The sequence below is a fragment of the Drosophila virilis genome, chromosome 3 (assembly GCF_030788295.1).
Source record: "Drosophila virilis strain 15010-1051.87 chromosome 3, Dvir_AGI_RSII-ME, whole genome shotgun sequence".
Classification (NCBI taxonomy): Eukaryota; Metazoa; Arthropoda; class Insecta; order Diptera; family Drosophilidae; genus Drosophila; species Drosophila virilis.
This window is the reverse complement of record NC_091545.1, coordinates 2,740,232-2,760,219: the sequence shown is the minus strand read 5'-3', so window position 1 is coordinate 2,760,219 and position 19,988 is coordinate 2,740,232. Positions and strand designations below refer to the sequence as shown.

At 40.9% G+C, this 19,988-nt stretch overlaps 2 protein-coding genes across 6 annotated transcripts; one reads left to right on the top strand and one right to left on the bottom strand.

Moving 5' to 3' along the window:
* The first annotated feature begins 14,177 nt into the window (after nucleotides 1–14,177).
* On the top strand, nucleotides 14,178–14,790 carry LOC6623179 (cytochrome b5). The gene has a single exon (XM_002046136.4). It carries the CDS (start codon nucleotides 14,428–14,430, stop codon nucleotides 14,788–14,790), a length of 363 nt encoding a protein of 120 aa, XP_002046172.1. The 5' UTR covers nucleotides 14,178–14,427.
* A 27-nt stretch (nucleotides 14,791–14,817) lies between these two features.
* On the bottom strand, nucleotides 14,818–19,818 carry elg1 (enhanced level of genomic instability 1). 5 transcript variants are annotated; one of them, XM_015175571.3, is made up of 4 exons: nucleotides 19,680–19,818; nucleotides 18,630–19,383; nucleotides 16,093–18,573; nucleotides 14,818–15,359 (listed from the first exon to the last, which is right to left on the bottom strand). In XM_015175571.3, exons 2-4 carry the CDS (start codon nucleotides 19,334–19,336, stop codon nucleotides 15,077–15,079), a joined length of 3,471 nt encoding a protein of 1,156 aa, XP_015031057.1. In that variant the 5' UTR covers nucleotides 19,337–19,383; nucleotides 19,680–19,818; the 3' UTR covers nucleotides 14,818–15,076. The 5 variants fall into 5 exon arrangements, with proteins under 5 accessions (XP_015031057.1, XP_032290831.1, XP_070064598.1 ...); XM_032434940.2 differs by having other exon boundaries at nucleotides 18,630–19,310; XM_070208497.1 differs by having other exon boundaries at nucleotides 18,630–19,458; nucleotides 19,573–19,817.
* Between the last annotated feature and the right edge of the window lie 170 nt (nucleotides 19,819–19,988).

Here is a 19,988-nt window from a genome sequence, read left to right as displayed (position 1 = left end):
CTACAGGGTAAGATTTTGACATGAAAACCATTACGAAAAAGCCAAACCTCTTGAAAATCGGTTGAGTTATGACCGAGTTATGGAGGTGGGAAATTTCGACCCATGTCTTTATACGAATCTACAGGGTAAGATTTTGACATGAATTTCGACCAAAAAATGGGTTGTCAGATTTAAATGCCAGATTGTTTAAGATGGAAAACCATTAAGAAAAAGCCAAGCCTCTTGAAAATCGGTTGAGTTTTGACCGAGTTATGTGAATGGGAAATTTTGACCCATGTCTATATACGAATCTACAGGGTTAGATTTTGACATGAATTTCGACCAAAAAATGGGTTGTCAGATTTAAATGCCAGATTGTTAAAGATGGAAAACCATGAAGAAAAAGCCAAGCCTCTTGAAAATCGGTTGAGTTTTGACCGAGTTATGGAGGTGGGAAATTTCGACCCATGTCTTTATACGAATCTACAGGGTAAGATTTTGACATGAATTTCGACCAAAAAATGGGTTGTCAGATTTAAATGCCAGATTGTTTTAGATGGAAAACCATTAAGAAAAAGCCAAGCCTCTTGAAAATCAGTTGAGTTTTGACCGAGTTATGTGAATGGGAAATTTCGACCCATGTCTTTATACGAATCTACAGGGTAAGATTTTGACATGAATTTCGACCAAAAAATGGGTTGTCAGATTTAAATGCCAGATTGTTTTAGATGGAAAACCATTAAGAAAAAGCCAAGCCTCTTGAAAATCAGTTGAGTTTTGACCGAGTTATGGAGGTGGGAAATTTCGACCCATGTCTTTATACGAATCTACAGGGTAAGATTTTGACATGAATTTCGACCAAAAAATGGGTTGTCAGATTTAAATGCCAGATTGTTTTAGATGGAAAACCATTAAGAAAAAGCCAAGCCTCTTGAAAATCGGTTGAGTTTTGACCGAGTTATGTGAATGGGAAATTTCGACCCATGTCTTTATACGAATCTACAGGGTAAGATTTTGACATGAATTTCGACCAAAATTTATGTGGTCAGATTTAAATGCCAGATTGTTTTAGATGGAAAACCATTAAGAAAAAGCCAAGCCTCTTGAAAATCGGTTGAGTCTTGACCGAGTTATGGAGGTGGGAAATTTCGACCCATGTCTTTATACGAATCTACAGGGTAAGATTTTGACATGAATTTCGACCAAAAAATGGGTTGTCAGATTTAAATGCCAGATTGTTAAAGATGGAAAACCATGAAGAAAAAGCCAAGCCTCTTGAAAATCGGTTGAGTTTTGACCGAGTTATGGAGGTGGGAAATTTCGACCCATGTCTTTATACGAATCTACAGGGTAAGATTTTGACATGAATTTCGACCAAAAAATGCGTGATCAGATTTAAATGCCAGATTGTTTTAGATGGAAAACCATTACGAAAAAGCCAAACCTCTTGAAAATCGGTTGAGTTATGACCGAGTTATGGAGGTGGGAAATTTCGACCCATGTCTTTATACGAATCTACAGGGTAAGATTTTGACATGAATTTCGACCAAAAAATGGGTTGTCAGATTTAAATGCCAGATTGTTTAAGATGGAAAACCATTAAGAAAAAGCCAAGCCTCTTGAAAATCGGTTGAGTTATGACCGAGTTATGGAGGTGGGAAATTTCGACCCATGTCTTTATACGAATCTACAGGGTAAGATTTTGACATGAATTTCGACCAAAAAATGGGTTGTCAGATTTAAATGCCAGATTGTTTAAGATGGAAAACCATTACGAAAAAGCCAAGCCTCTTGAAAATCGGTTGAGTTTTGACCGAGTTATGGAGGTGGGAAATTTCGACCCATGTCTTTATACGAATCTACAGGGTAAGATTTTGACATGAATTTCGACCAAAAAATGGGTTGTCAGATTTAAATGCCAGATTGTTTAAGATGGAAAACCATTAAGAAAAAGCCAAGCCTCTTGAAAATCGGTTGAGTTTTGACCGAGTTATGTGAATGGGAAATTTTGACCCATGTCTATATACGAATCTACAGGGTTAGATTTTGACATGAATTTCGACCAAAAAATGGGTTGTCAGATTTAAATGCCAGATTGTTAAAGATGGAAAACCATGAAGAAAAAGCCAAGCCTCTTGAAAATCGGTTGAGTTTTGACCGAGTTATGGAGGTGGGAAATTTCGACCCATGTCTTTATACGAATCTACAGGGTAAGATTTTGACATGAATTTCGACCAAAAAATGGGTTGTCAGATTTAAATGCCAGATTGTTAAAGATGGAAAACCATGAAGAAAAAGCCAAGCCTCTTGAAAATCGGTTGAGTTATGACCGAGTTATGGAGGTGGGAAATTTCGACCCATGTCTTTATACGAATCTACAGGGTATGATTTTGACATGAATTTCGACCAAAAAATGGGTTGTCAGATTTAAATGCCAGATTGTTTTAGATGGAAAACCATTACGAAAAAGCCAAGCCTCTTGAAAATCGGTTGAGTTTTGACCGAGTTATGGAGGTGGGAAATTTCGACCCATGTCTTTATACGAATCTACAGGGTAAGATTTTGACATGAATTTCGACCAAAATTTATGTGGTCAGATTTAAATGCCAGATTGTTTTAGATGGAAAACCATTAAGAAAAAGCCAAGCCTCTTGAAAATCGGTTGAGTTTTGACCGAGTTATGGAGGTGGGAAATTTTGACCCATGTCTATATACGAATCTACAGGGTTAGATTTTGAGATGAATTTCGACCAAAAAATGGGTTGTCAGATTTAAATGCCAGATTGTTAAAGATGGAAAACCATGAAGAAAAAGCCAAGCCTCTTGAAAATCGGTTGAGTTTTGACCGAGTTATGGAGGTGGGAAATTTCGACCCATGTCTTTATACGAATCTACAGGGTAAGATTTTGACATTAATTTCGACTAACAAATGCGTGATCAGATTTAAATGCCAGATTGTTTTAGATGGAAAACCATTACGAAAAAGCCAAACCTCTTGAAAATCGGTTGAGTTATGACCGAGTTATGGAGGTGGGAAATTTCGACCCATGTCTTTATACGAATCTACAGGGTAAGATTTTGACATGAATTTCGACCAAAAAATGGGTTGTCAGATTTAAATGCCAGATTGTTTAAGATGGAAAACCATTAAGAAAAAGCCAAGCCTCTTGAAAATCGGTTGAGTTTTGACCGAGTTATGGAGGTGGGAAATTTCGACCCATGTCTTTATACGAATCTACAGGGTAAGATTTTGACATGAATTTCGACCAAAAAATGGGTTGTCAGATTTAAATGCCAGATTGTTTAAGATGGAAAACCATTAAGAAAAAGCCAAGCCTCTTGAAAATCGGTTGAGTTTTGACCGAGTTATGGAGGTGGGAAATTTCGACCCATGTCTTTATACGAATCTACAGGGTAAGATTTTGACATGAATTTCGACCAAAAAATGGGTTGTCAGATTTAAATGCCAGATTGTTTAAGATGGAAAACCATTAAGAAAAAGCCAAGCCTCTTGAAAATCGGTTGAGTTTTGACCGAGTTATGTGAATGGGAAATTTCGACCCATGTCTTTATACGAATCTACAGGGTAAGATTTTGACATGAATTTCGACCAAAATTGATGTGGTCAGATTTAAATGCCAGATTGTTTTAGATGGAAAACCATTAAGAAAAAGCCAAGCCTCTTGAAAATCGGTTGAGTCTTGACCGAGTTATGGAGGTGGGAAATTTCGACCCATGTCTTTATACGAATCTACAGGGTAAGATTTTGACATGAATTTCGACCAAAAAATGGGTTGTCAGATTTAAATGCCAGATTGTTAAAGATGGAAAACCATGAAGAAAAAGCCAAGCCTCTTGAAAATCGGTTGAGTTTTGACCGAGTTATGGAGGTGGGAAATTTCGACCCATGTCTTTATACGAATCTACAGGGTAAGATTTTGACATGAATTTCGACCAAAAAATGCGTGATCAGATTTAAATGCCAGATTGTTTTAGATGGAAAACCATTACGAAAAAGCCAAACCTCTTGAAAATCGGTTGAGTTATGACCGAGTTATGGAGGTGGGAAATTTCGACCCATGTCTTTATACGAATCTACAGGGTAAGATTTTGACATGAATTTCGACCAAAAAATGGGTTGTCAGATTTAAATGCCAGATTGTTTAAGATGGAAAACCATTAAGAAAAAGCCAAGCCTCTTGAAAATCGGTTGAGTTATGACCGAGTTATGGAGGTGGGAAATTTCGACCCATGTCTTTATACGAATCTACAGGGTAAGATTTTGACATGAATTTCGACCAAAAAATGGGTTGTCAGATTTAAATGCCAGATTGTTTAAGATGGAAAACCATTACGAAAAAGCCAAGCCTCTTGAAAATCGGTTGAGTTTTGACCGAGTTATGGAGGTGGGAAATTTCGACCCATGTCTTTATACGAATCTACAGGGTAAGATTTTGACATGAATTTCGACCAAAAAATGGGTTGTCAGATTTAAATGCCAGATTGTTTAAGATGGAAAACCATTAAGAAAAAGCCAAGCCTCTTGAAAATCGGTTGAGTTATGACCGAGTTATGGAGGTGGGAAATTTCGACCCATGTCTTTATACGAATCTACAGGGTAAGATTTTGACATGAATTTCGACCAAAAAATGGGTTGTCAGATTTAAATGCCAGATTGTTTTAGATGGAAAACCATTAAGAAAAAGCCAAGCCTCTTGAAAATCAGTTGAGTTTTGACCGAGTTATGGAGGTGGGAAATTTCGACCCATGTCTTTATACGAATCTACAGGGTAAGATTTTGACATGAATTTCGACCAAAAAATGGGTTGTCAGATTTAAATGCCAGATTGTTTTAGATGGAAAACCATTAAGAAAAAGCCAAGCCTCTTGAAAATCGGTTGAGTTTTGACCGAGTTATGGAGGTGGGAAATTTCGACCCATGTCTTTATACGAATCTACAGGGTAAGATTTTGACATGAATTTCGACCAAAATTTATGTGGTCAGATTTAAATGCCAGATTGTTTTAGATGGAAAACCATTACGAAAAAGCCAAGCCTCTTGAAAATCGGTTGAGTTTTGACCGAGTTATGGAGGTGGGAAATTTCGACCCATGTCTTTATACGAATCTACAGGGTAAGATTTTGACATGAATTTCGACCAAAATTTATGTGGTCAGATTTAAATGCCAGATTGTTTTAGATGGAAAACCATTAAGAAAAAGCCAAGCCTCTTGAAAATCGGTTGAGTTTTGACCGAGTTATGTGAATGGGAAATTTTGACCCATGTCTATATACGAATCTACAGGGTTAGATTTTGACATGAATTTCGACCAAAAAATGGGTTGTCAGATTTAAATGCCAGATTGTTAAAGATGGAAAACCATGAAGAAAAAGCCAAGCCTCTTGAAAATCGGTTGAGTTTTGACCGAGTTATGGAGGTGGGAAATTTTGACCCATGTCTATATACGAATCTACAGGGTTAGATTTTGAGATGAATTTCGACCAAAAAATGGGTTGTCAGATTTAAATGCCAGATTGTTAAAGATGGAAAACCATGAAGAAAAAGCCAAGCCTCTTGAAAATCGGTTGAGTTTTGACCGAGTTATGGAGGTGGGAAATTTCGACCCATGTCTTTATACGAATCTACAGGGTAAGATTTTGACATTAATTTCGACTAAAAAATGCGTGATCAGATTTAAATGCCAGATTGTTTTAGATGGAAAACCATTACGAAAAAGCCAAACCTCTTGAAAATCGGTTGAGTTATGACCGAGTTATGGAGGTGGGAAATTTCGACCCATGTCTTTATACGAATCTACAGGGTAAGATTTTGACATGAATTTCGACCAAAAAATGGGTTGTCAGATTTAAATGCCAGATTGTTTAAGATGGAAAACCATTAAGAAAAAGCCAAGCCTCTTGAAAATCGGTTGAGTTTTGACCGAGTTATGGAGGTGGGAAATTTCGACCCATGTCTTTATACGAATCTACAGGGTAAGATTTTGACATGAATTTCGACCAAAAAATGGGTTGTCAGATTTAAATGCCAGATTGTTTAAGATGGAAAACCATTAAGAAAAAACCAAGCCTCTTGAAAATCGGTTGAGTTTTGGCCGAGTTATGGAGGTGGGAAATTTCGACCCATGTCTTTATACGAATCTACAGGGTAAGATTTTGACATGAATTTCGACCAAAAAATGGGTTGTCAGATTTAAATGCCAGATTGTTTAAGATGGAAAACCATTAAGAAAAAGCCAAGCCTCTTGAAAATCGGTTGAGTTTTGACCGAGTTATGTGAATGGGAAATTTCGACCCATGTCTTTATACGAATCTACAGGGTAAGATTTTGACATGAATTTCGACCAAAATTTATGTGGTCAGATTTAAATGCCAGATTGTTTTAGATGGAAAACCATTAAGAAAAAGCCAAGCCTCTTGAAAATCGGTTGAGTCTTGACCGAGTTATGGAGGTGGGAAATTTCGACCCATGTCTTTATACGAATCTACAGGGTAAGATTTTGACATGAATTTCGACCAAAAAATGGGTTGTCAGATTTAAATGCCAGATTGTTAAAGATGGAAAACCATGAAGAAAAAGCCAAGCCTCTTGAAAATCGGTTGAGTTTTGACCGAGTTATGGAGGTGGGAAATTTCGACCCATGTCTTTATACGAATCTACAGGGTAAGATTTTGACATGAATTTCGACCAAAAAATGCGTGATCAGATTTAAATGCCAGATTGTTTTAGATGGAAAACCATTACGAAAAAGCCAAACCTCTTGAAAATCGGTTGAGTTATGACCGAGTTATGGAGGTGGGAAATTTCGACCCATGTCTTTATACGAATCTACAGGGTAAGATTTTGACATGAATTTCGACCAAAAAATGGGTTGTCAGATTTAAATGCCAGATTGTTTAAGATGGAAAACCATTAAGAAAAAGCCAAGCCTCTTGAAAATCGGTTGAGTTATGACCGAGTTATGGAGGTGGGAAATTTCGACCCATGTCTTTATACGAATCTACAGGGTAAGATTTTGACATGAATTTCGACCAAAAAATGGGTTGTCAGATTTAAATGCCAGATTGTTTAAGATGGAAAACCATTACGAAAAAGCCAAGCCTCTTGAAAATCGGTTGAGTTTTGACCGAGTTATGGAGGTGGGAAATTTCGACCCATGTCTTTATACGAATCTACAGGGTAAGATTTTGACATGAATTTCGACCAAAAAATGGGTTGTCAGATTTAAATGCCAGATTGTTTAAGATGGAAAACCATTAAGAAAAAGCCAAGCCTCTTGAAAATCGGTTGAGTTATGACCGAGTTATGGAGGTGGGAAATTTCGACCCATGTCTTTATACGAATCTACAGGGTAAGATTTTGACATGAATTTCGACCAAAAAATGGGTTGTCAGATTTAAATGCCAGATTGTTTTAGATGGAAAACCATTAAGAAAAAGCCAAGCCTCTTGAAAATCAGTTGAGTTTTGACCGAGTTATGGAGGTGGGAAATTTCGACCCATGTCTTTATACGAATCTACAGGGTAAGATTTTGACATGAATTTCGACCAAAAAATGGGTTGTCAGATTTAAATGCCAGATTGTTTTAGATGGAAAACCATTAAGAAAAAGCCAAGCCTCTTGAAAATCGGTTGAGTTTTGACCGAGTTATGGAGGTGGGAAATTTCGACCCATGTCTTTATACGAATCTACAGGGTAAGATTTTGACATGAATTTCGACCAAAATTTATGTGGTCAGATTTAAATGCCAGATTGTTTTAGATGGAAAACCATTACGAAAAAGCCAAGCCTCTTGAAAATCGGTTGAGTTTTGACCGAGTTATGGAGGTGGGAAATTTCGACCCATGTCTTTATACGAATCTACAGGGTAAGATTTTGACATGAATTTCGACCAAAATTTATGTGGTCAGATTTAAATGCCAGATTGTTTTAGATGGAAAACCATTAAGAAAAAGCCAAGCCTCTTGAAAATCGGTTGAGTTTTGACCGAGTTATGTGAATGGGAAATTTTGACCCATGTCTATATACGAATCTACAGGGTTAGATTTTGACATGAATTTCGACCAAAAAATGGGTTGTCAGATTTAAATGCCAGATTGTTAAAGATGGAAAACCATGAAGAAAAAGCCAAGCCTCTTGAAAATCGGTTGAGTTTTGACCGAGTTATGGAGGTGGGAAATTTCGACCCATGTCTTTATACGAATCTACAGGGTAAGATTTTGACATGAATTTCGACCAAAAAATGGGTTGTCAGATTTAAATGCCAGATTGTTTTAGATGGAAAACCATTAAGAAAAAGCCAAGCCTCTTGAAAATCAGTTGAGTTTTGACCGAGTTATGTGAATGGGAAATTTCGACCCATGTCTTTATACGAATCTACAGGGTAAGATTTTGACATGAATTTCGACCAAAAAATGGGTTGTCAGATTTAAATGCCAGATTGTTTTAGATGGAAAACCATTAAGAAAAAGCCAAGCCTCTTGAAAATCAGTTGAGTTTTGACCGAGTTATGGAGGTGGGAAATTTCGACCCATGTCTTTATACGAATCTACAGGGTAAGATTTTGACATGAATTTCGACCAAAAAATGGGTTGTCAGATTTAAATGCCAGATTGTTTTAGATGGAAAACCATTAAGAAAAAGCCAAGCCTCTTGAAAATCGGTTGAGTTTTGACCGAGTTATGTGAATGGGAAATTTCGACCCATGTCTTTATACGAATCTACAGGGTAAGATTTTGACATGAATTTCGACCAAAATTTATGTGGTCAGATTTAAATGCCAGATTGTTTTAGATGGAAAACCATTAAGAAAAAGCCAAGCCTCTTGAAAATCGGTTGAGTCTTGACCGAGTTATGGAGGTGGGAAATTTCGACCCATGTCTTTATACGAATCTACAGGGTAAGATTTTGACATGAATTTCGACCAAAAAATGGGTTGTCAGATTTAAATGCCAGATTGTTAAAGATGGAAAACCATGAAGAAAAAGCCAAGCCTCTTGAAAATCGGTTGAGTTTTGACCGAGTTATGGAGGTGGGAAATTTCGACCCATGTCTTTATACGAATCTACAGGGTAAGATTTTGACATGAATTTCGACCAAAAAATGCGTGATCAGATTTAAATGCCAGATTGTTTTAGATGGAAAACCATTACGAAAAAGCCAAACCTCTTGAAAATCGGTTGAGTTATGACCGAGTTATGGAGGTGGGAAATTTCGACCCATGTCTTTATACGAATCTACAGGGTAAGATTTTGACATGAATTTCGACCAAAAAATGGGTTGTCAGATTTAAATGCCAGATTGTTTAAGATGGAAAACCATTAAGAAAAAGCCAAGCCTCTTGAAAATCGGTTGAGTTATGACCGAGTTATGGAGGTGGGAAATTTCGACCCATGTCTTTATACGAATCTACAGGGTAAGATTTTGACATGAATTTCGACCAAAAAATGGGTTGTCAGATTTAAATGCCAGATTGTTTAAGATGGAAAACCATTACGAAAAAGCCAAGCCTCTTGAAAATCGGTTGAGTTTTGACCGAGTTATGGAGGTGGGAAATTTCGACCCATGTCTTTATACGAATCTACAGGGTAAGATTTTGACATGAATTTCGACCAAAAAATGGGTTGTCAGATTTAAATGCCAGATTGTTTAAGATGGAAAACCATTAAGAAAAAGCCAAGCCTCTTGAAAATCGGTTGAGTTTTGACCGAGTTATGTGAATGGGAAATTTTGACCCATGTCTATATACGAATCTACAGGGTTAGATTTTGACATGAATTTCGACCAAAAAATGGGTTGTCAGATTTAAATGCCAGATTGTTAAAGATGGAAAACCATGAAGAAAAAGCCAAGCCTCTTGAAAATCGGTTGAGTTTTGACCGAGTTATGGAGGTGGGAAATTTCGACCCATGTCTTTATACGAATCTACAGGGTAAGATTTTGACATGAATTTCGACCAAAAAATGGGTTGTCAGATTTAAATGCCAGATTGTTAAAGATGGAAAACCATGAAGAAAAAGCCAAGCCTCTTGAAAATCGGTTGAGTTATGACCGAGTTATGGAGGTGGGAAATTTCGACCCATGTCTTTATACGAATCTACAGGGTATGATTTTGACATGAATTTCGACCAAAAAATGGGTTGTCAGATTTAAATGCCAGATTGTTTTAGATGGAAAACCATTACGAAAAAGCCAAGCCTCTTGAAAATCGGTTGAGTTTTGACCGAGTTATGGAGGTGGGAAATTTCGACCCATGTCTTTATACGAATCTACAGGGTAAGATTTTGACATGAATTTCGACCAAAATTTATGTGGTCAGATTTAAATGCCAGATTGTTTTAGATGGAAAACCATTAAGAAAAAGCCAAGCCTCTTGAAAATCGGTTGAGTTTTGACCGAGTTATGGAGGTGGGAAATTTTGACCCATGTCTATATACGAATCTACAGGGTTAGATTTTGAGATGAATTTCGACCAAAAAATGGGTTGTCAGATTTAAATGCCAGATTGTTAAAGATGGAAAACCATGAAGAAAAAGCCAAGCCTCTTGAAAATCGGTTGAGTTTTGACCGAGTTATGGAGGTGGGAAATTTCGACCCATGTCTTTATACGAATCTACAGGGTAAGATTTTGACATTAATTTCGACTAAAAAATGCGTGATCAGATTTAAATGCCAGATTGTTTTAGATGGAAAACCATTACGAAAAAGCCAAACCTCTTGAAAATCGGTTGAGTTATGACCGAGTTATGGAGGTGGGAAATTTCGACCCATGTCTTTATACGAATCTACAGGGTAAGATTTTGACATGAATTTCGACCAAAAAATGGGTTGTCAGATTTAAATGCCAGATTGTTTAAGATGGAAAACCATTAAGAAAAAGCCAAGCCTCTTGAAAATCGGTTGAGTTTTGACCGAGTTATGGAGGTGGGAAATTTCGACCCATGTCTTTATACGAATCTACAGGGTAAGATTTTGACATGAATTTCGACCAAAAAATGGGTTGTCAGATTTAAATGCCAGATTGTTTAAGATGGAAAACCATTAAGAAAAAGCCAAGCCTCTTGAAAATCGGTTGAGTTTTGACCGAGTTATGGAGGTGGGAAATTTCGACCCATGTCTTTATACGAATCTACAGGGTAAGATTTTGACATGAATTTCGACCAAAAAATGGGTTGTCAGATTTAAATGCCAGATTGTTTTAGATGGAAAACCATTACGAAAAGGCCAAGCCTCTTGAAAATCGGTTGAGTTTTGACCGAGTTATGTGAATGGGAAATTTCGACCCATGTCTTTATACGAATCTACAGGGTAAGATTTTGACATGAATTTCGACCAAAATTTATGTGGTCAGATTTAAATGCCAGATTGTTTTAGATGGAAAACCATTAAGAAAAAGCCAAGCCTCTTGAAAATCGGTTGAGTTTTGACCGAGTTATGGAGGTGGGAAATTTCGACCCATGTCTTTATACGAATCTACAGGGTAAGATTTTGACATGAATTTCGACCAAAAAATGCGTGATCAGATTTAAATGCCAGATTGTTTTAGATGGAAAACCATTACGAAAAAGCCAAACCTCTTGAAAATCGGTTGAGTTATGACCGAGTTATGGAGGTGGGAAATTTCGACCCATGTCTTTATACGAATCTACAGGGTAAGATTTTGACATGAATTTCGACCAAAAAATGGGTTGTCAGATTTAAATGCCAGATTGTTTAAGATGGAAAACCATTAAGAAAAAGCCAAGCCTCTTGAAAATCGGTTGAGTTATGACCGAGTTATGGAGGTGGGAAATTTCGACCCATGTCTTTATACGAATCTACAGGGTAAGATTTTGACATGAATTTCGACCAAAAAATGGGTTGTCAGATTTAAATGCCAGATTGTTTAAGATGGAAAACCATTACGAAAAAGCCAAGCCTCTTGAAAATCGGTTGAGTTTTGACCGAGTTATGGAGGTGGGAAATTTCGACCCATGTCTTTATACGAATCTACAGGGTAAGATTTTGACATGAATTTCGACCAAAAAATGGGTTGTCAGATTTAAATGCCAGATTGTTTAAGATGGAAAACCATTAAGAAAAAGCCAAGCCTCTTGAAAATCGGTTGAGTTATGACCGAGTTATGGAGGTGGGAAATTTCGACCCATGTCTTTATACGAATCTACAGGGTAAGATTTTGACATGAATTTCGACCAAAAAATGGGTTGTCAGATTTAAATGCCAGATTGTTTAAGATGGAAAACCATTAAGAAAAAGCCAAGCCTCTTGAAAATCGGTTGAGTTTTGACCGAGTTATGGAGGTGGGAAATTTCGACCCATGTCTTTATACGAATCTACAGGGTAAGATTTTGACATGAATTTCGACCAAAAAATGGGTTGTCAGTTTTAAATGCCAGATTGTTTAAGATGGAAAACCATTAAGAAAAAGCCAAGCCTCTTGAAAATCGGTTGAGTTTTGACCGAGTTATGGAGGTGGGAAATTTCGACCCATGTCTTTATACGAATCTACAGGGTAAGATTTTGACATGAATTTCGACCAAAAAATGGGTTGTCAGATTTAAATGCCAGATTGTTTTAGATGGAAAACCATTACGAAAAAGCCAAGCCTCTTGAAAATCGGTTGAGTTTTGACCGAGTTATGTGAATGGGAAATTTCGACCCATGTCTTTATACGAATCTACAGGGTAAGATTTTGACATGAATTTCGACCAAAAAATGGGTTGTCAGATTTAAATGCCAGATTGTTTTAGATGGAAAACCATTACGAAAAAGCCAAGCCTCTTGAAAATCGGTTGAGTTTTGACCGAGTTATGTGAATGGGAAATTTCGACCCATGTCTTTATACGAATCTACAGGGTTAGATTTTGACATAAATTTCGACTAAAAAATGGGTTGTCAGATTTAAATGCCAGATTGTTTTAGATGGAAAACCATTAAGCAAAAGCCAAGCCTCTTGAAAATCGGTTGAGTTTTGACCGAGTTATGGAGGTGGGAAATTTCGACCCATGTCTTTATACGTATTTACAGGGTAAGATTTTGACATGAATTTCGACTAAAATATGTGTGGTCAGATTTAAATGCCAGATTGTTTTAGATGGAAAACCATTCAGAAAAAGCCAAGGCTCGATTTATGTGAATGGGAAATTTTGACCCATGGCCATAAACGAATCCTGGAGGTAAGATTTTGACATGAAACGAAAGTAAGCAGTTAAGTCTATGAAAACGGTATACACAAGCAGTTTGGACAGTGATAACTGTAATTAGAAGCAGTCTAACTAGGGAAGCCATAAAACGAGAGTCCACAATCCAAAATTTGATTAGTGTTAATAAATATTATTTACTTTTATAAATAACATTCACAATCATCTATAAGGACTAAATTTAGACCATTAAAGGTATTTAAGGAGTGAACAACCTATTAGGGAAATCCAAATTTTCTGCAGTCGTTCAGCTTTTAAGTTTTATAATTCTGTAGCCATTAAGAACAATTAACCCGACAAATTGCAGAGTAAGCAAGCAGTACATTTATCTTCATAGCAAGCAGTTAAAGGCGCACTTTGCAGTGGAAGATCAAAAAACATCCAAGGTTTCTGTGATCGCCCATTTTAAACATATTGTACACAATTTGATAACATTTATTAATGCTATCAAAAAGCTACAAGTACAATAACTAATTAACAGAGAATTGCATACCGTTATGCTTGTAAGCAGTTCAGCAAATGACTGCTTTATAAACTATGCGAACTGATATAACACAATTTTGTTTAATCCAACATTCTGGTCAAGCAGTAGCCTCACTTGCTTGTAATTCTCAAGTACTTTAAGCAAAAGATAAGATAAACAAATAATCATTAATCTTTTTTGTTAAATCTTATCAAGTGCGTAGAAAATTTAACCAGTCATCAACGTCATCTAATCTGCTCAGAATTTGCCAAACATGTATATTTATATATATATATATATAGATAGATATGAGCGATCGCTGGGATCTAAGACTGATAAACATGCTCGCTTTATACTATTTCCGTTTGTTTAGAGTCGAATTAATGAATTGTGGCAACTCATAAAGCACTCGATATTGCTCAAGTTGTGACACGCAAAATTGGTATTAGGTTTGGCCGACATGAAATACTCACGTATTTCTTATCGATTCGCACGGGGCGACTCCCGTTATAAACGTTTGCCCCTTCGGGCTCATAAATACATAAATATAATAAATACACTAAGCGATACTCATTTGTCTGAGCGAAGTACATGGAGTAGCACACATCGAGGACCAGTTCACCCCCAGCTTTTTCGGCACTGTGTCATCAGCGAACATAAATAACCCATTTGCCAATTAAAAAATAACAGACAAACGCTTATCGCAATCACAATAAAATAATAGATAGTACTCCAATCACGCGAAGCATCCATAAATCGAAGCAAACATGTCGCAGATCTATCAGAAATCGGAGGTTGCGGAACGCAATGGCAAAAACGGGCAGCCAGTCTGGATGATCTACAAGGGCAACGTGTACGATGTGACCAATTTTATTAAGGATCATCCGGGCGGCCCAGAGCTCATACTGGAGGTGGCCGGCAAGGATGCAACCAAGGCGTTCAACAATGCCGGACACTCGCCGGACGCAGTCCAGCAGCTGAAACAGTACAAAATCGGCGAAGTTGCCATCGATGCGCAGCCCAAACCGCAAACGGCCAACGGCAAATCCGCCGAGCCGGGTCAAACGAAGCAGCCGCTGCCGCAGCCGCAGCAGGCGGAGAAATCGGGCGGTTTCCTGTGCTGCTGCTGAGCGCAGTTTACATTTCCTTGTAAATAATTGTTGTTATTGTTTTGTTTATTAACATAGCTCAGGTCGTTTAGTGTATAATTATTGTGTAGAAGAGCAGCGGGCGCCCGCCAAATAGTCATTAACTAATATCGTCTAGAATAAGAAGAAGATCAACGTTTTGTTGCGTAACGCAATGTGAATAAATTTTCCATTTGCCACCTAACGTGGCGGGGGCGCACGACGGTCGCGAGGGGCGTGCCACCGAATGAACTTCAATCTCCAGTCTCACATCATAGAATTTGCACTATTATTCGACTAAATCGTGGGGAGTGCTCTGCTGCTGCGGCTGCGGCTGCTCCATCTCCGGCTCCTGCAGCACCTGGCAGGCGGCCTCATACAGTTCCGTCGAAAAGCTGGTCACACTGTTCACCGCATGATTCCGCAAATAATGATAGAAACGACTCGACCGGCGCTCCAGTCCGGCGCGCTGCTTCTCGCTGCGACAAATCGCACGCATGGCCGGCTCATAGTCGAGGGCGCGGGCACAGCTGCTCCGACAACTGCTCCCCAATTGATCCATCAGATTAAGACTGAAAATGCATTAGATTTAAATTGAATAAAATGTTCGAAAAGCGTTTCGACTGCAACCTTACTTTGTTTCTGGGTAGATTTTTGGGGCCTCCATAAGCAGAAAATAATAAGAAAATATGTCACATACACTTTTCACTTTTCAACTGGGGTTGAAGAGGGGCAAAGGGAATTTGGTGTTAACAAAAATGTTGTTAACTTTTTGCACAAATTAAAAAAAATAAATAAAAATAAAAGAGCTTAGCTGCTTTTTCCCTATTCCAGCAGTCGCTCATGATAACTTCGGTGCTTATAGTCCGATCCTTATTAAATTTTTAGCGCTTATAAAAATTTTTATATATCAAATCCCAAGGTTCTAGCTTTAAGAATTTTTCCTTTAACAATTTCGGCGGGGAACGGGGAGTAGTTTTAACAAAGGTGAAATTGTTTTAATTGATAAATACTTTGCGAGCATAAAAGAGTCTAGTATCTATATTTTGAGCAGAGAGAAGATACCCCAAAATAAATTATAGATACTTTGCGAGCAGCTAAGAGCCAAGTTTGATGCATCTAGAACTGCTATTTTTTAGGTTTAGCCCAAGAATATTATCTTTATTTTAATATATATATTAAGCAGACGGACAGAAGGACATGACTAGATCGAGCACATCGAATTCAGGTCGGAGCAGGCTCGCAGCAAACAATTATAGCCCATTTGTGTAGCATAGTGTAATTAGGTATTTGCTTGGTACTCACCGCTGCGTCGGCTTATCAAACAGATTGTAGGCATAGTTTTTGGATGCCAGACACGTGCTGACCGCACACTCGACCAACGTGTGCGCCAGCTGCTCGGCCAGATGCGGCTGGAGTCGATCGTTGCTGCGCTCCAGGCCCGAGGCATCCAGCAGGGAGGCCGTCGACAGATGCTCATAGAAGTTGGCCAGCGTTTGGAGCGGTTCGCTCTTGTTGTGCGTGGCTGTGCTGAGCCACGCCTTCTTTGGTGAACACGACTTGCGTTTGGCGCTGCGCCTGGACACGGACGCACCCGGCGATTGCGTGTGCTGCAGCAGCATTGAATGGCGCAGCAGCTCATTCAGATTTAGGCGCAGCAGGCGAAAGTCAACGGGAAACGGCACAAAATGCCGCACATTCTGTGCCGTCGTATAGAACTCGAACAGCTGCTGATGTATATGGACGCCAGCCAGCGTGGACAGGCGCGGCGATCGGTTGGGCGAGTTGCTGGTGGACGGCGGCTGCGAGCTGCCTCGGCTACGCTGTCCATCGCCGCCGCTCTGTATGAAGAACTGCAGCTCCATGAGGGTCTTGCGCAGATTCTGATGATTGTACAAATAGAGGGATATCAGTTCGTCCAGCTCAATGGGACAGTTCTCCATGAGCGACAGCACGGCCAGAAAACGTGAGATATTCAGCGCATTCGGCGCCTGAAACTTAATCGTATTCTGTTGCATCAGACGCTGCAGATGCGTGCAGTTGGGATCGGTGGCGACTATGATGACGGGTCGCTTGGAGCTGGCGGCGAGCGTATAGATGGCGTCCGTAAAGCCTGCATCGATATTATCGAAAACAATGTCCGCATCCTCGATCAAAATGAGCGATTTGCGCACATCCTCGTCGCCCTGGCTGCGCTTCGCTTTGAGGCCGTTCATTTGTAGCTTTTGGAGCAGCTGTCCGCCCGCCTTGGCCTCCTTGCGTATCTGATGCGATTGGGTGGCCTCCTGCAGCTCCTGTATCAGCTTTTTGCCCGTCCGTCGCATGCCCGCATTTATCTCCAGCACATTGAAGTTCATGTCGTTGGCCAGGGCAAAGACAGCATTGGTTTTGCCGCTGGAACAGGGACCCAGCAGCACCATCGTATTGCAGCTGGCGCCCATTGAGCTGGAATCGTTGCCAAAGTCCATGGAGCAGTTGTCGTCGAGCGTTTGCGAGTTGCGCTGGCCAGCGCCAGCACCATGCCAATTGGCCAGAAAGTCGCGCAGCTCTTGCACAGGCGTCAGATTGACCAGCACCTGCTCGAACAGCAGCGGCTTGTACTTCTCCGTGAAGAGCAACTCGCCGTTGGGCGCCAATGCCGGTGGCCGGAAGTGCTCCTCGGCCTGCTCGCGCTGCTGCTCCTGCTGCTGTTCGAGCGAGCGTCGTGTGCGCCGTGTCACCACAAATGATTCACCCATCGGCTGTGTGTCCTGCGCCGCGTCTATGGCGCTGAAATGTCTGTACTTTTCGCGCATTTGATTGTAGCACTTGAAGGTGGGAAAACGTTCAAAGGCGCTCTTCCAGTTCTTGACCAGCGTGCGCTTATTGTCCAGCTGCGGCAGCGGCGTCCAACTGGACACGCTCTTCTTCGTCTTGCTCGGCACAAAGTCCGCTGCAGTGCAGCTGGTTATGCTGCCCGTGCTGGTTTTACGTACTATTGCTGGCTGCTGCTGCTGCTGCGCCTTCTCCTCCTGTCGCAGCTGCAGCGGCGCGCTGAGGCTCGCCTCCAGACGCGTGCCGCCCACGTGTGCTATGCGCGGAAAGAGCTCGTAACTATCCTCATAGTATTGCTCAAAGCAACGCTGGCGCTGCTGCTCCTGCCTGAGCTTCTCCGGCACGCCGGAGTGCAGGAACTCCTGGCGTGCACGCAACACGGTGGGATCTGGACTGGGCTTGGGCAGTTGCCGCACGAACAGAGGCGCCAGCTTCTTGGGCGTAGCCGCCGGATTGCTCGTGTCCAATTCAATGATCTCTATGGATTCATCAGCTGCCGCCGGCGTCGCTTGCTTCGCCTTGGTGGGACTCGGCTCCAGGTCATAGTCGTAGCGCGCTTTTGTCGCACAGGAGCGTCGCGGTCGACCCGAGGGAGTTGTTGACGTCGTTTCGGCTACGCTTGCTGGCGTATTGGACACAGATTTCTTGGCACGCGGCCGCCGCTTGGGCGTCTCCAGCGTTTCCCCTTCCTGCTTTGCGGTTGCTTCGGCTGCAGTTTGTGGCGACTCCAGCTTGGCAAAATAGCCCAGCAGACTGTCGCGCTTCTTGACGGGCGAGCAGAGCTTGGCCAGCAACTGCACAGTCTCCGTATCGACGCTGGGAGGACTAACCGGCAACTGCGCATCCACATCCGCGCTGGGTCGTCGCGTGCGTGGACGTCCTCGCAAACGTTTGACGGGCTGCGCCTCCTCCTGGCCACTCGCCTCCTTTGGCCCACTCGGCGCCGCCGGCTGCGTCAGCATTTTCTTCAAACTGCAATTGAGAAGGGTTCAACAATAGATTCAAGCTAAAGGCATGAGACGGCTTACCGCTTGGCGCGCTGCTCCATTTGCTGCTCGATGTACTCTTCACGTGCCTCCTCGGCCAGGCGACGCTTGGCGCCGCCTTTGCGTTCGTTCCACTCCTGCAGCAGCTGCTTGCGTTTGCTATGGGGCGGCGAGGCTGTCGCCTCCGCCTCGGCTGGCTCCCCTGCTGCCTGGCCATTGGCATTGGTGCCCAGGGAACGATTGCGCGCATTCATCATTAGCTCGAACACATTGGTAGCAGATTTTGCAGGCGCTGCAGCCTTGGCAAAGTGCTTCATAATGGACGACTGTTGCTCCGTGGCGTGGGGAGTGCTGCTCTTAAGGGGACTTGCAGGCGATTTGCGCTTGGTGTGGCCAATGCCGTTCTCCCGCGACGTTTTCTCGCGCAGCACGTGGCGGCCGTTGGTTGTTGTTGTTGCTGTTGTTGTTTGTTCCGTATTCGCTTCCGCCAGCATTGCGGCACGGCGTTTCTCCTCGCGCTTTCGCTTGTGCTTCTCGCGATGCTTTTGCTTCACCGTATTTAGCACTTCCTCCATGTTTTGTAAAATTAATTTGGATTTGGCGCTGGGCGGTGCTCTTAGTATAAACGGCGATGTGGGCGATTGGTCCAGCACATTTTTTGTGGGCGTGGTTAAAGTTGCAATTTCTGCTGCTGCTGCTGTTGTTGTTGTTGTTGTAAGCTCACTTGTAAAACAATTTACATCAGTCATTTTTGTGGCGCTTCTCTTTTTTTTTACATTCGTACATAGTTTAAGGTCTGTATGTGTGTCAGTGTGTGGTGTGTGTGTGTGTGTGTGTGTGTGTGTGTGTGTGTGTGTGTGTAGATGGTACTCTGTGCGTGTTCGTGTACAATTAGCAAGCAATTTAAATACAAAGCCAAACTTATAAGATTGCAACAAACTGGGCGAAGCAAGCTACATACATAAATAAACAATAAATTGTGTACCTTGGTTGGACTTTTTTTTATACTTGCACACGCACACACATACTACATATGCAGCACACACACAAAAGAAGAGCACGCGCTCACGCTAGCATTTTGCTACGCTTTACCACTGTTTGTTTATTTCTCCGTTCGTTAAAGATTAAAAAACCATTTCGAAAACAAAGAAATTAACAAATTTCCACAGAAAATGCAAGAGGTGAAAGATACGAGAAAAATGGCGCGAAGGTTTTACAACACTACTGACACATGATTGTCTGGCGATGATGCATATCGATAAGTCCAGCGCATGTGTTGAGTTATTCGATAAACATCGCAATATTTAGTGCAATTGTTGGTTTTCGCACACTAAAAGACCAAACTGAGAGTTAACTCGTGACGTCATAAATGCAATTAAATATTTGTTTGCTTATTGTTAA